The following is a 15,335-nucleotide window of genomic DNA, read 5'->3' on the forward strand; positions in this document are numbered from 1 at the left end:
AAGTCCCTTGTCACTGACTTCATCTACCCCTTTCATTTTACTGAATGAAGCTAATTTGACCCAGATCTGGGTCCCCTTCAAATTATTCCAGGGGCTCCACTCAGCAAGATTTCAAAGTGCTCGAGTGAGAAGGTTCTTTACAACTCTCATGGAGGTCCTTAGTTACCATGTAAGTTCCCAACATGGGCACAAAACTGAAAAGGCAGCAGGTGAGACTGAAGTAGCTGCTAATCTTTATCATGTTCCTCACAAACAAACAAAATTGTACTGCCTGTGGACTGTTTAACCTTCACTATAAGAACTCTAAGACTTTAGAGCATAGAGTGACCAATGTGGGCCTCATGGAAAAGCTTTGGTGGGGGAGAGACCAAAACAATAACTAAGGCAAGGCAACAGGGGCTTTCACCTATGTTGCTGAAATTTAGAGGAGGCAGTGACAGTACTGTTGATCCTCAAACGGCATAGGAACAACTGAGATTTATGCCTTGTTGGCAAGAATAGGTAAGATAATAAACTACTAGAAGATACCTGCCTGGTCCCCTGGCCTCAGGGGCTATATGTACCCCGGGTGAGCTCCTCCCTTGGTGTGGGCACAGATATTATTCATTCTGGCTCTAGCTGGACCTTACAGGATGTGTAAGAAAAGAGGGGAGAGAAATCCCAAAAGGGGAAGGCACAGCCTAATAAAAGGCAAAATTCCAGGCTTCAGACAAGTAGAGAGGCAGGTGGAGTGGATCCTGGAGTTTGGGAACACACTCTGCTGAAGCCCCGTAAGCCCAGACTGTCCTGACTGGCTTCTGTTTCTCCTCTTAAACCTTTCCAAAGCAAAATCAGTTGGCATTGTCCCCTGGGCAGGACTGTTGGTCTCTATATGGAGTCCTCCCTGGGGTCTGGTGAACCATGATAGTGCCCAGGTTGCCACCCTCAATGCCCTTGGTGGCCTGGCACCATCAGCAAAGCAAAGGATAGGGGCTCTTAAGAGAAGGAATTTGTAGTTCTAAAGACCTGCGTTCAAATCCCAGCTCTGACACTTACTAGCTATGTGACCCTGGGCAAGTCACTTCACATCTCTGTGACTCTACTTCCTCATCTGTAAAAAGAGGAGATTGGACTAGATGACCTCAGAGGTTCCTTCCAGCTTGAAATCCATGATTCTTTCCTTACCCTCCTCCCCCTCAGGCTGCTCTTTGCTAACATCTTTGTCCCTCCCCAGGAGAACATCCTGTTTCCATATGTTTATTTTTTTTTTCCTATTTGCCTCTTACAGACCCCCGACTTGCTACCAGTTTTGGAGAAATTTGTGTCCACCCTGGCTGTGTAATAGCAGGTAAGTAAAATGTTCCCTCTGTCTCCCTAAAAAAGGTATTTAAACTGAGCCTGGCTCATGCCTGCAGAATCAGCCATACAGAACAAATCACTGTGAATTTCAATGGCGAGTGTACCTCCACCCCTCCAATGTAGCCACATTCTACTGGCCCCTGCTCTTAGAAGAGGTTTCAACCTAAGCATGCTTTACCATCCATTTCACTTAAGGATGAAACCAGAGCTTGACAGGAGGGTAATTGGCTGCTGCGCTGACAAAGTTCCTGGGCTGTGTGTCTGGTTGCCTTGGCCCTCACACAGACTCCTATAACTTGATCTCTCCAGACCCAGCTCAACGCTTTCCTCATCATCTCTAACCTGGAATACCACATCAACTTATTGATCGGCCTCCATATCTCAGGTCTCTACTCTCTCCAATCCGTCTTCCACATAGCTGCCAAAGCGCAGGTCTAAATATTTCATCCCTGTGTTCTAAAAACTCCATTGCCTCCAGGATCAAATGGGAACTCGTGTATTTGACATTTAGAGCCCTTCACCACCCGACCCCAACCTAACTTTCCAGCCTTGTTATATATGACTCCCCTTATGATGTAGCCAACCTGTCCTTTGGATGTTCCATATGTGCAGATGCTTCATATTCCCAATCATGCCTTTGCTAAAACTATCTCCCATGCCTCAGATGCTCTCCCTTCTCACCTCAGTTTCCTCTAAAATTCAATTTAAGCATCACTTTCTACATGAGATCTTCTCAGCTGCTGGTGCTGTCCCCCAAAATGAGTCAAGCCTACAAACATTACTAAGTGCCTAGTATATGCCAGGCACTATTGATTTTGTACGCTTTTATATATGCATGTGATTTTCCCCAGCACAATATAGGCTTTTTGGATGAATGTATGAATGACTGAATAAATGAATGAATGAGCAAATGAATTAAGGAAAACTCTCGCACACAACAGATACTTAATAAGTGTTTATTGATTGACTGGTTGATGGCAGAAAAAGTTTAGGAACTGACTGGCCCAGTATTTTGGTATCTAATAATGCTTAAGTAATCTTCCCTCTTTGGGAAGGTTCAAAGGATGGGGATAGGAGAAAACAAAACAAACAAAATAAAAAATTAAAAAAGAAACATAAAGGATATCTTTTAATAGTGGAAAGATGAATGACAAAACAGTCAAAGTCTGACCAGAAAAAAAATATATACACATACACACATAAACATATACACACACATATTATATATAATATAGACATGTATTTCTCTACATACGTATATATTCCACATTTGTAGGATTTTATAATAGATTGAGAGTTGAAATAGACCCTAGTGGCCATCTAGCCTCATCTTCTCAATTCACAAAAAAGGAAACTGAGGCTCTGAAAGTTCCACAGACTTGCCCAGGGTCACACAGTTAATAAGTATTAAAGACAGAGTTTGTCCCAACCTGACCCACTCCCGGTTCCAGGTGCAGTCGTCCAACCATAAAGCAATGCCCCACTCTACCACCTGTATTTCTCCTTTATATTATCTTATGAGAATCTTCCTGAATGGTTTTCCTCCCCAGCAGCCACTGGGATCAGGCCTGCTTCCTGACTAGGGCATTGCAAGGCCATTGTTCCAAGTGAAAATCCTCATTATTCTGGATGAGAGATGGAGACAGAGAAAGTGATACTCTGTTCTTGTCACTGCTTAAGTAAACACTCGTTAATCGACTCACTTACTGATTCATTGATTGGGGCTGGTGTTAGATGTGGACTGAGACAAAAACACTTCCTGAAATCTTTGATATAGGTTATTAAAAGTTTGTCTTCAAATCTAGCTCCCTCCACACTCAACTTAAGTGGGAAAATTATTGAACTTCCCTTAGCCTTGGTGCCCTCATCTGTAAAATGGGGAGAACATACTTTACAGAAGTGTTGTGAGACTCAAATAAGATAATGTGTGTAAAGCACTTTGTAAATCTTGGAAGCACGTTAGAAATGATAGCTACTATTAATAAGGATAAAAGTGTTTTCTACTTAACCTAGAAAGTTTGGTTGATTTCAATGTTTTCTTCCATGAATGTTCAATTAACCAAAAAAAAAAAAGGGGGGGGCCTCGTGGTACACACTGTGCCCAATCATTCACCCACCTCACACATTCCTTGTCCCTAGTCACTGCCCAGGACAAAAGGCGGGGGTGGGGAGGAATGCCCCTACCAAGGGCAAGTTCCTTTTGACCTGGTCATCTCTTGTGTTTGGATGCCAGTTATTGTTGTTGTTGTTGCTATTATTCATCCCTCATTCTCGAAGAGGACCATGACATCAGGGAGGTGATGCCATGACTTGCAAGTGAATTGGATTTAAGTGAGGGAGGGCTGTGCAAAGTCACCAGCTTCACTTTCTCCTCTGGAACCATCTGGGTCCAGTGGCAAGATATAGATCAGTTGGGGTAGGAGTCAAAACCCTTCTGGGACTCCGTCTTGGATTCCAGGATCCCCATCATCTCAAATATCTGACATTGTGGTGGCCAGCTTCTAGGATCATCCAGAACATGGACCCCACCAGCGAGCCTTGTAATGACTTTTACCAGTATGCCTGCGGGGGCTGGCTCAACCGCCATGTGATTCCTGAGAGCAGCTCCCGATACAGCATCTTCGATAAGCTGCGGGATGAACTGGAAATCATACTCAAAGGTGAGCAGCAGAAGGGGTTGTTCTGGTCAGGAGTCACAGTTTGGGCCAGTGGTGGGGAATCTGTGGCCTTCTAGATCCTTGGGTGCAGCCTATTGACTGAGTCCAAGTTTTACAGAGCAAATCCTTTTATTAAAGGGATTTGTTCTGAGAAGATTGGATTCAGTCAAAGAGCCTCACTTGAGGACCTAGAGGACCACATGTGGCCTTGAGGCTGCAGATTCCCCACCCCTAGTTTGGGTTCATGGTATTGGGTAGCCCCATGGCAAGCAGTGACTTTATGTTGGATAGTGTAGATAATTTCTCATAGGTCTAAAGTTGGAAGGGGTCTTGGGAGGCATCCAATTTTCTCATGTTACAGTTGAGGAGACAGAGGCCCAGACAGATGAAATTAATTACCCAAAGTCATGCAGCTAGTTAGTGGCACAGATGGGTTTTGGATCCGGGCCATCTGACTCCCAATGCAGCTCTCTTTTTCCACCATACTTTGTTAGCCCACACATAATAACTATGGTATGCTAGTGGTAACACTCCTTTTCCCATGCTACCATTTTCAGGCCACAGTAATTCAGCATAACAAAGGTACTTATGCCAAAGTTTTGGCAAGATGATGCAATCTGCAGGTATAAACTTGGTGTCAATTTATCAAGAAATCTCATACCCGCTGTATGAGAGGTATTCCCAGAATTCAGGTGGCCTCAGACTTTCAGATTCGTAGCTACAGACCTGGAAAGCCCCTCAGAAGCTGTCCAGTACAACTTTATAATTCAAGAAATAAAGAAACTAAGTCTTAAAGAAATTAAATGATTTATCTAATGTCCCACAGAGAGGAAGTGTCAGAGGCAGATCCTCTGTATTTAAATCCCACACTCTTTGCACTGAGTCTCATTAAGAAAAGCAATCTTAATTGGATTTGAGGTCAGTTGACCTGGGTTTGAATCTCAGTTCTGTTAGAGCTGTGTGACCATGGCCAGACCATTAATTTGCTCCCTGAGCCCCAGTTTCTTCATTTTTAAAATGGCGGTGTTGGATTCAATGATCTCTAAGTCTCTAATACTTTTAACTCATAAGATCTGATAAAAATAAAGATTGGGTTATAGCCACCTTCAGTTCCCCACAGCTGAGAGAAAGAAGATTTTAGAAGGCAAGCAGATGCCCCTTCCCATACCACAAGTGAATCTAGCTGTCACCCCACGCACTCTGCCCTCACAATGCCAGCAGACTAGACTGGTTTGCTGCTCAGGCAGGTTTCTAATGTGTCCATTAGCTGGGATCTGGACTCGGCTGGAAGGGTAGGTTTTATTTTTAGCTTATTGATACCTCTGTTCCTACAATATTTCTTTATTTCTTAATAGATCACTCCCCACTTCCCTACCCAAGAAGGCATTTCTTGTAATAAAAAAGGGAAAAAAAGAAAGAGACTCCAAAAGTTAGTTCAGCAAAACCAATAGATCAGTTGATTCTAACAGTATGTATACAACATTCTACACCTACAATCCCCAACTTGTGCAAAGAATGGAGGGAGGTGCATTTTCTGGATGAGGGGCTTTACCCTCTCCCAGCCTTTATCTCTCTTGCCTTCCTGAGGTCAAGGAATAACCCATTCCTGACTCTGCTCTCCACCACAGGCAGAAATGACCAGGGTTCTCTGTTGTCTCCTCCTAAGGCCCCCATCCAGCTGTGCTCTCCCCTCTGCCCCAGGTGTGCTGGAGACCCCTAGAGAGGGAGACCGGAATGCCATCCAGAAAGCAAAGATGCTCTATAGTTCCTGCATGAATGAAAGTAAGTGATGTCTGGCTTTACTGTGCTTTGGGTTTGGGATTACCCTAAGCTAAGCTATGTAGGGCTGGGGAAGAAACTGGGGGGGGGGCCTAGGTAAGAGGGACAGCCAACAACATCTGGACTGGCATGGCATCCAGAAGCCAACATTATGGTACAAGCTAGATCCAGGCTACCTCTTCTTACCCCATCAGCTCCCTATGGTTAGCTCTGCTAGTACCTGGGACTCTACAAGGCATTGGGGGTTGGGCACTGGAGGTTGAAGGTTGGGAAAAGCTAGAGTGAGAGGCTGTGACCCTGGACAGCAGCCCCCATTACTCTCACACACTACAGCAAGGGCACCAGACACAGCCACTGAGGAGCTAAGGCCAAATGTGACTATATCTAAGTGAGTCTGGAGACTTCACTTCAGGAGAAGCTTGGGATAAGGGGAAAGGAGACCAGACTGGGAGTACAGAGAGCCAGGTTTGAGCCTTAGCTATGCGATCATGCACTGGCTCCATTTTCTTCTATAATATGAGGTCAATTATACTGCCTATCTCTTGAAGTCATTGTGAGGATCAAATGAGCTTATGTAAAGTTCTTTATAAACCTCAATGCCCGTGGAAATGGCCCTAGCAAGGTTTATCTTTGGCAATTATGGAGTTAGCCAGATGAAAGTGGAACCCAGGAAAACAGTGAGTGTATGCAAGGCAGGAAGGGGCAGGAAGGGGGAAAGGGGAGAAGAGTTTAGGGCTGTCTCTCTTTCTGTGTCAGTGTCTTTGTATTGCTCTATGTCTACATTGTATTCATGTATGTTTCTGTGTGTCTACTCTGTGGTTTATGTTACATTTCTATGTGTCTGGGCTATGTGTCAGTGTGTCACTATGTTGTATGTTTATGTTTTACGTGTTTTACATGTGCCCTTGTTGTTTCAAACTCATTTTATCTATGCCAGAGGTGGGGAACCTGCAGCCTCTAGGCCACATATGGCCTTCTAGGTCCTTGGGTGCAGCCTTCTGACTGAGTCCAAGTTTTACAGAACAAATCCTTTTATTTAGGGGATTTGTTTTGTGAAGTTTGGATTCAGTCAAAGGGCCACACTTGAGGACCAGACTCCCCACCCCTGATCGGTGCCATACTGTGTGTTTCTCTTTGACTGTATTGTATGTTTCTGTGCTGGATGTCATGTGTTTCTATGATAGTATTGTGTGTTTCTATGTTGTGTTGTGTGGATTTCTAAAAGCTCAGTGGCTCCCTGTTACCTCTAGAGTCAAATAGAAAATCCTTTGTTTGACTTTTAAAGCTCCAAATAACCTGGCCCCTTCTGACTTTTCTAATCTTCTCTTCCATGGTCTCTACCCTCCAACTAGACTGGCTATACTGCCTGCCTCCTATTCCTTGACACCATCTCCCACCCATGTGCCTTTGCATTGACTGTCTCCCAAGCCTGGAATGCCCTCCCTCTTCGCCTTTGCCTCCTAGAATCCCTGGTTTCCTTCAAGACTCAGTTCAAAAACCTCTCTGTGCAAGGTGCCTTTCTGATGTCCCCAGAACTTGAGCCTTCCTCTCTAAGGCAACCTTCCATCCCCTCCATATGTACCTTATATATACTCGTCATTTCCATGTTGTCTCCCCCACTAGACTGTGAGCTCCTTGAGGGCAGGCACTATGGTTTTTCCCATCTTTGTACTCACAATACTTGATCCAGCGCCTGGCAAACAATTAATAAATGTTTGTAGATTGATTCATTGATTGTGTTTTTCTATGACTATTTTATGCCTGCTTCTGTGTTGGGTTGCATATATTTCTAGAACTATTGTGTGTTGGGGTATGTTTGTAGTCTTTTTATAGCATATCTATCTATAACTTATTTTGCACGGTATGTGTTATATGGAAATAAGTTATTATTTGTTAAGTACCTACTATATTCTAGGCACTGTATTAAGCCCTTTACAAATGTTATTTCATTTGATTCTGTGTGTCTCTATGCATCTGTGGCACGTCCACACCTGTTGGGTATTCCCGTTATTTGTGTTTCGCAACCTGTATGCCCTTCTTGGCATGTTCGTGTTTCTGTGCACGTGTTCATGGAGTGTGATTGTATGTGTGTGGTATGAACTTGAATCATTCGTGTTTCTGGATGAGTTCCCTTAGAGTTCCTGGGGCACTTGGATGTTATCTCCATTTCCCGTTTCAGATCTGATCGAATTACGGGACTCTCAGCCTCTGTTAAAGATCTTAGAAATTGTGGGAGATTGGCCAGTGGCTACTGACAACTGGAAGGAAGTCAGAGGTATGTGAACCCCTCATCTGCTCGCCCTCTCACCAGCAGCATCCTTCCCTGTGACATCCTCCCCAGCTGGCCTCCGGGACTGAGGAAGAACCCTGGCTAAGAATGGAGATTTGAAGGGAAAAAGGAATGATCCTGTTAGACCTGAAACAGTGACCAACATTGATCCTTCCTAAAGTAAAAGGAGAGCGTGTGGATCAGTGAAAGAGCATCACATTAGAATTAGAGGCTTTGGGTTCCAGTCCTCACTTCTCTCTAGTCCTCAATTTTGTCATCTATGAAATGGGAAGAATAATATTTGCACAACCTATTTCCCAGGGATTCCATAAGGATAAAATAAGATAATGTATGTAAAGTGATTTGTAAGAGCCAACAAGTGCTAGAAGTGTAGAAGAATATTCCCCAAAGAATAAGACAGCATCAGAATTTGTCTGTGGTCTGCCTCTCTCTGCACATCCTTATTCCTCCACAGCCAGAAAGCTACTCTCAGGACTTGGACTCAGATAAAGGCAGCCGAGATGAAGCTTCTCCCACTTCTATCCTCAGCTAGGGAGGGATAGTAGGGCTCCCAGGGAGTGTTGGTATAGCCTATTGTCCAGGACACACGTCCTGTCTCCATCAAAATGATGGAGATTTTCAAGGTCCCTTCAGCCCCTGACTGGTAAAGGGGAATGAACCCTAGTCGCTAAATCTGTATTCTAGTTCCCTCATTAGCTGGAGGCAAAAGGCCAAAACCAAACCAAACCACTTTTGTATGCATTCTTTCTCTGCTTTAGAGGGAAAGTGGGAGCATAAAGTGTGCTTAGAATAAGTAAAAGTGAAAAGCCTAAGAAGGAAAGGTGTTAAACATACAAGGTTATTGATAATCGGTAGGTCTTGAGTTCTTTTGATTCTTCCCATATAAAGGGCCCTAAATAGAGAATCAGAAACTCTAGTATCTAGTCCTGGTTCTTCCATCGTCAGATCTTGAGCAAGTTACTTTCTGTAGCTTGGGCAAGGTATTGACCCCCAGATCTTCCCTGGCTCACTCTGTCTCTCTGTCTCTCTCTCTCCCCGCCTCCTTCTGCCCTCCCCCCACTCCTCTCTTTTTCCTCTCCCTCTCTTTCTCCTCCTCTCCCTTTTCTCCTCTCCCTCTCCCTCTCTACCTGGGCTGATGCTGCTTGCTCACCCCTTCTACATGCATTTTGGCAAGTGAGAGTGCCCCCCAAGAGAGTTGGATTACAAGCTACTGCTATCTCAGAATCCTAGGGTGACTCATGGGTAACTTCTCACTGACACCATAGCTCATGAGCTGTGATGTGTTTCCCATTAATAAATTGGCTGATTAGTCTTCACCAAAACATTTACTAAAAGTGCAAAGCAAGTACATAATATATCTAAAACATTCCACCTGCAAACTTTCATTCCAGTCTCCCACTGATGTACACATTGGCTATGGAGAGAGAGTGAGCACACACCTAAAACCCCGAGTAATAAAGCAAAATATATGTGGAACACATGTTGCCAAGTCAACTCACAGCTCTAGAATTGCAAGCTTTGTTGTCTTCTTTCTATCTCAGGAACTGTCCGTAAAAGTTCTTTGATGAATATCACTTCAGTGCTGACCAGATGCTTTCACCGCTGAGTTAAGCTGAGCTGATCCATGCTGGGCTTGACTTTTTTTTAGCAATAACAATTCAGAGAAATATCTTCGATGGCCTCCTCTTCTCTTTCCTATTCCTCTCCATGACAAATCATAATAAAGGGTAGAATACATTCCCTTTACTCCTCAGCTGTCAGGTACAACCAAGAGCAGACTATATAAAGAGCAGAGTATAGTTTCTTTAGCCCTCGTTTTGTTTTTGTTTTTCTTTAGCAGCAAGTAGCAATAGAGAGAACCCCAGCCCTTCACTAACCAACTAGCTTACTCCATGAATCCCAATAGTCAGAAAGAGTTATGGCCTCTCTTTAACCCAGTTCTTTTTTTTCTTTTATTAATTTATTTTGATTTATCAATAATCACTTCCATAAGCTTTTGAGTTTTAAATTTTTCTCCCCCTCCCTCCCCACCTCCCTTCCCAAAATGGCATGCAATCTGATATAGGCTATACATTACATTCCTATTAAACATATTTTCACATTAGTGATGTTGTAAGGAAGAATTAGAACCAGTAGGAGGAACCACCAGAAAGAGGAAACAAAACACAACAGAAGAAAAAAAAATAGCAAAGAGTATGCTTTTATCTGCATTCCAACTCCATAGTTCTTTCTTTGGGTATGGATAGCATTTTCTGTCACTAGGCCTTTGGAGATGTCTTAGATGCTTGTATTGCTGAGAAGGGTAAAGTCTATCAATATTAGTCATCGCACAACGTGACAGTTACTTTGTACAATGTTCTCCTGGTTCTGCTCATTTCACTCTGCATCACTTCGTACAGGTCTTTCCAGGTTTTTCTGAAGTCTACCTGTTCATCATTTCTTATAGCACCATAGTATTCCATCACAACCATATACCACGACTTGTTCAACCATTCCCCAATTGATGGGCATCCCCTCAATTTCCAATTCTTTGCCACCACACAAAGAGCTGCTATAAATATTTTTGTACATGTGGGTCCTTCTCCCATTTGTATAATCTCTTTGGGGTATAGCCTTAGATGTGCTATTGCTGGGTCAAAGGTACGGACATTTTTATAGCCCTCTGGGCATAGTTTAATGCAGTTCTGAAATCTATTCTTTCCCTTCTTTCTAATTTTCTTTGTTCAATATCTGGGTCCTCCCCAAGAACAACCCCACCATAGCTATGATTCTAACTACACTCTTATCTTCTCTCTCTATTCAGGTAAATTTTATTTTCCCCATACTATTAGACTGGTCCTGGCATCCATATTTCCCCAGTTATTCACTGTATGTTCTCCATTTGTTCAATTCTTCATATGAAAATCACAGAAGAGGACTGTTCTTTCTGTTGGCTCCAATGTCCTACACCTTGTCATATGTCTATAAGCAACTACTGTTTCAGAATTTAACTGGTAACTGCTTCTCATAGAACCTTGATGCAGACCTATACCCCATAAAAATGAACTGTTGAAGCAGAGTTAATTCAACAGATTTTTTTTCTAGCACAAAGATATTCTTTTAGACAAGTGAAGTGTTAAGAATCATTACCCTTTTCTAAGCTTCAATTTACCAGTCTTTAAAATGAATTATCTCTAAGGCAGAGGCTCTTATACAGAGGTCCATGGATAGATTTCAGGGGGTCTGTGAAATTGAATGAGGAAAAAATGAAGTCTTTACTTGAATATAATTGGTTTCCTCTATGATTCTATGCATTTAAAAACACAATTCTGAGAAGGGTCCATAGTTCTTCGCTAGACTACAAAGCTGTCCAATATTGCGAAAAATGTTAAGCCTGTGCTCCCAGTTCTGACATTTTAAAGTCTAAAATCTCTTCCAGCTAGGAAATTCTCTGCCCTACGGTCCCTTCCAGCCCTGACATTCTAAATTCTAAAGGTCCTTTCAACTCTGATTTTTCTATGCTCTCAAGTCCCAGCCCTGACATTTTGTCCCCAGGTCTAATATCCTGTATCCTAAAGTCTCTCCCACCTCTGACATTCTCTGTTCTAAGTTCTCCCAGGTCTAACATTCTATGTTTTAAAGTTCTTCCCAATTCTGACATTCTCTGCTCTAAGCACTGTCCCAGCTCCAACATTCTTTAAGGTTCTTCCTAGGTCTAACATTCTAGGTTCTAAGGTCCCTCCCAGCTCTGACATCCTATGCTCTAAGGTCCTTCCCAGCTCTAACATTCTATGAATTCAAATTCCTAGAACCCTACTGGGTCATGGAAGAGAAGCTGTCAATGATGAACACCCAGTTCAACAAACGGCTCCTTATCGACATGTTTGTTTGGAATGACGACCGAGACTCCAGAAGCCACATCATCTATGTAAGTAATACACCTGGTCCCCCAGCTCAGGTAAGAGTGAAAGACACCTACCTAGCTGTGGGCAGTGGGGTACCCTACCACAGGAGCTGAACTCAACCTCTTGCCAATCAGTTTAGGGACCTGGCCTCCCAAAGAAATGCCCAACCTATGATCTGATGGAGATATTAGACAAGAGGGAGCCGATTGGAGGACACAGACCCGAATCTCTGATGGTCCATCTGAATGTGGGCTCAAAATACCAGCTATTGTTACCTGGGAAAGAATTATTCTTTTTCTGAGTCTGCTCTTGGGCATGGGGAAATGATCTTCTTGCAAGCAGCCATGTGCCAGATTCAGAGCTGGTAATGGCCCCTTTCCTTTAATTAGGAAATAGATGTGTTTTAGAGTTGAATCTTCTATTCCCTAATCTGTTTCTGATTTCCAACATGCATTACATAAGTTAGCCCTCAGAAGTATATAGTTTGAACTATATTTAAACTATAAAAAATTATGAGTCACAAGAAACCAAACATGTTTTTATTTACTAAAGTCCATCAAGGCAATTAGTAGTGGCAACAGAAACCTAAAGAGAAACTCATTTCACTGGTTTGCTAATAGTTTTCCCCTGCATGGGGGAAATGGATAGAGAATCTAGCATTTATATAGAACTTCAAGGTTTGCAAAGCACAGTATATCCATGTTATCTCATTCAGACTTGAAGTCAGAAGGACCTTAGTTCAAATCTAGCCTCAGACATTTACTAGCTTCATGACCCTGGGCAAGGAACTTAACCGCTATCTGCCTCAGTTTCTTCATCTGTAAAATGGAGTTAGCAATAACACCTACATCTCAGGGTTATTTTGAGGGCTAAATACATATATGGAGTTTTGCAAGCCTTAAAAGGACTTGTTATAATTTACTACTACTACTACTACTATTACTACTACTACTACTACTACTACTACTACTACTACTACTACTACTACTACTACTACTACTACTACACCATCCTGAACTCTTGACCAAAAGCAAGCCATCCCTTCATTGATTAGGTCATTGCTCAGAATAGATGTGCTAGAGAGGGTTGCCCCCTAATAACTTCATCTTGGGGTAGTAGAGGGGCTGAGCTCAGTATTCCTCTCCCCTCTGCCCTCTTACTCTGTGATCAGCTGTGGGGGTAGGGTGGGGTTGCAGTTTTGCTTCTCCCTGCCCTTTCCCCTTCACATCTCATTTTGTATTTGTTCTGCAGATTGACCAGCCATCACTGGGCATGCCTTCCAAAGACTATTACTTCAACAGTGGCAACTACCAGAGGGTCAGTGCATCCTTTCATGGAGGGATCCCTGGGTGGGATGCATGTAGATGTTAAGAGGGTGGTCCTCCCCCTACACACACACACACACACACACACACACACACACACCTCCCCTCCCAGCTGCCAGTGCTCCACACAAAGAAGCCCTCAGTCCAATTGTGGAATAGGGACCTTCTGCATCCAACCCTTTCTCCTCCTTCAAACCTGTCCCAGCCTCCCAAGGCAATTCCTGTCATGTGACCCATTCCTCTCCTTGCTCATCTGTGGAAATATGAGAATAACTAGGAGACTACCCTATTCATAAGAAGAATGCCCTTTAAAAAAGGAGATCAGTGCATTAGTGGATTTGAATACCGTGATATAAAGTGAACTTTCAGTCCCTGGCTGAGGATTGCTGTTCAAAGGGTTTCCTTACCAGCTGAAAAGTGGGACTAGGTGACCTCTCTGAGTTTTATTTCTTCCTCTACTGAAAACAAAAACTTTGGAGTAGATGGTATCTAAAGGTCTTTCATGATAAGGTAGTAAGATATAATGGAAAGCCCCTGAATTTAAAGTCAGAGGACCTGGGTTTGAATCTTTTCCACTTACCAGTGGTGTGACCTAGACAAGTCATTTTACTTTCTCTGGATCTCATTTTCCTCATCTATAAAATGAGAGAATAGGAACCAGAGGATTTCAAAAGTCCCTTCTAGCTCGTCAAAGACACCCCCCCTCTCCTAACTGTCATTTTCTGAATACTTGGGGCAGGGTGGAATTCAAAGAGTCCTGGAGTCAGTCAGACCCTGACTTCTAATCCTGGCTATGCTCCTTAAAAGCACTGTGCCTTTGGCCCAGTCCCCTCCCTTCTCTGACACTCAGCTTCTTCCTCTGTAAAATGAGCAGGTTGGGAAACATGATATCTTAAGGTCTTCCAGCTTTAAATCCTGGGATCTCCTTAAGTGGTCTTTCAGGGTCTCTATGCTTCCTCAGGCTGGTAGACTTTTGTGCCCCTGGGGTGAGGTGCAAGAAAACAGACCTGGACATTAGGAGGGACTGGGCGTTTCTGTCTGAGTGTCTCTGCCCCTCTACTCCTGTCTCTCTCCTGACCTGTGTTTGTCTCCCCTCTGCCCCAGGTCAGGGAGGAATATCTCCAGTTCATGATCAGCATAGCTAAGATGATTCGGGCAGATCTGAACTTCACCAAAGATGATGAGTTTGTGGAGAATGAAATGTTGCTGGTGATGAAATTTGAAACTGAAATTGCCAATGTGAGTAATAATATAAAGGCCTGGGAGAGCAAACAGCTTTTGCTAAGTATCCTCTGTGGGTTAGACACTGTTGTAGCCCACAGGGAGATGAAAATACAAACTCGTGTCTAGTGGAGGAGATGGCAGACAAACATCTATGTGCACACAAGCTATAGATAGGTTAAATTGGGGGTAGCCTCAGAGGGAATTAAGCAGATCGGGAAAAGTCTTGGTAGGAGGCAGGACTTCAGCTGAGACTTGAAGGAGGCCAAGGAAGCCAGGAGGTAGAGATGAGGAGGAAGAATGTTCTAGGCATGGGAGACAGCCAGGAGAAATGTTTGGGTGGGATCTGGCTTTGGTAGTAGAGAAAACAGAGTTCATGAGAGATGGTTGAAAAATATTATAGGATCACAGATCTGGGTTGGAAGTCAGGATTTGTTATCGACTACTAGTATGACCTTGGGCAGGTCACTTCTTTGGACCTCATTTTATTCATCTGTAAAATAAGGGGATTGGGCTAGATGACATCTAAGGTCCCTTCCAGTTCTACTTGGATTCTTGATCAAGAGCTAGAAGGAGCTCAGTGGTCATCTGGTCTAACCCCTTCATTTCACAGATGAGAAAACTGGTGTTGCCTACCCAAGGTCACTTATGCAGTGTCAGAGGTGAAATTTGAATCCAGAACCTCTTACTCCAGAGTCAGTGTTCTCCCCACTATTATTAGTACACTTTTTCCCCAGGACTGTCATTTGGCATTTGTTAGTGGCCAGAGTTTAATCAACCAATAAGCATTTATCAATCACCTTCTCTGTGCCAGGTCCTATGCCTGACTTAAATTTCCCCA

General features: G+C 43.3%; 1 protein-coding gene across 1 annotated transcript in view; it reads left to right on the forward strand.

Annotated features, from left to right (window-relative positions):
- Positions 1-15,335, forward strand: part of MMEL1 (membrane metalloendopeptidase like 1) — a 59,904-nt gene that overhangs the window by 15,609 nt on the left and 28,960 nt on the right. Inside the window, 7 exon segments of the mRNA XM_078146697.1 lie at positions 1,268-1,327; positions 3,837-3,998; positions 5,697-5,777; positions 7,954-8,049; positions 11,853-11,971; positions 13,200-13,265; positions 14,378-14,512. Of these exon segments, the coding sequence (XP_078002823.1) occupies positions 1,268-1,327; positions 3,837-3,998; positions 5,697-5,777; positions 7,954-8,049; positions 11,853-11,971; positions 13,200-13,265; positions 14,378-14,512 (719 nt within the window).

This window comes from Phascolarctos cinereus, unplaced genomic scaffold, assembly GCF_003287225.1.
Source record: "Phascolarctos cinereus isolate Bilbo 61053 unplaced genomic scaffold, phaCin_HiC Scaffold_726;HRSCAF=1367, whole genome shotgun sequence".
Taxonomy (NCBI): domain Eukaryota; kingdom Metazoa; phylum Chordata; class Mammalia; order Diprotodontia; family Phascolarctidae; genus Phascolarctos; species Phascolarctos cinereus.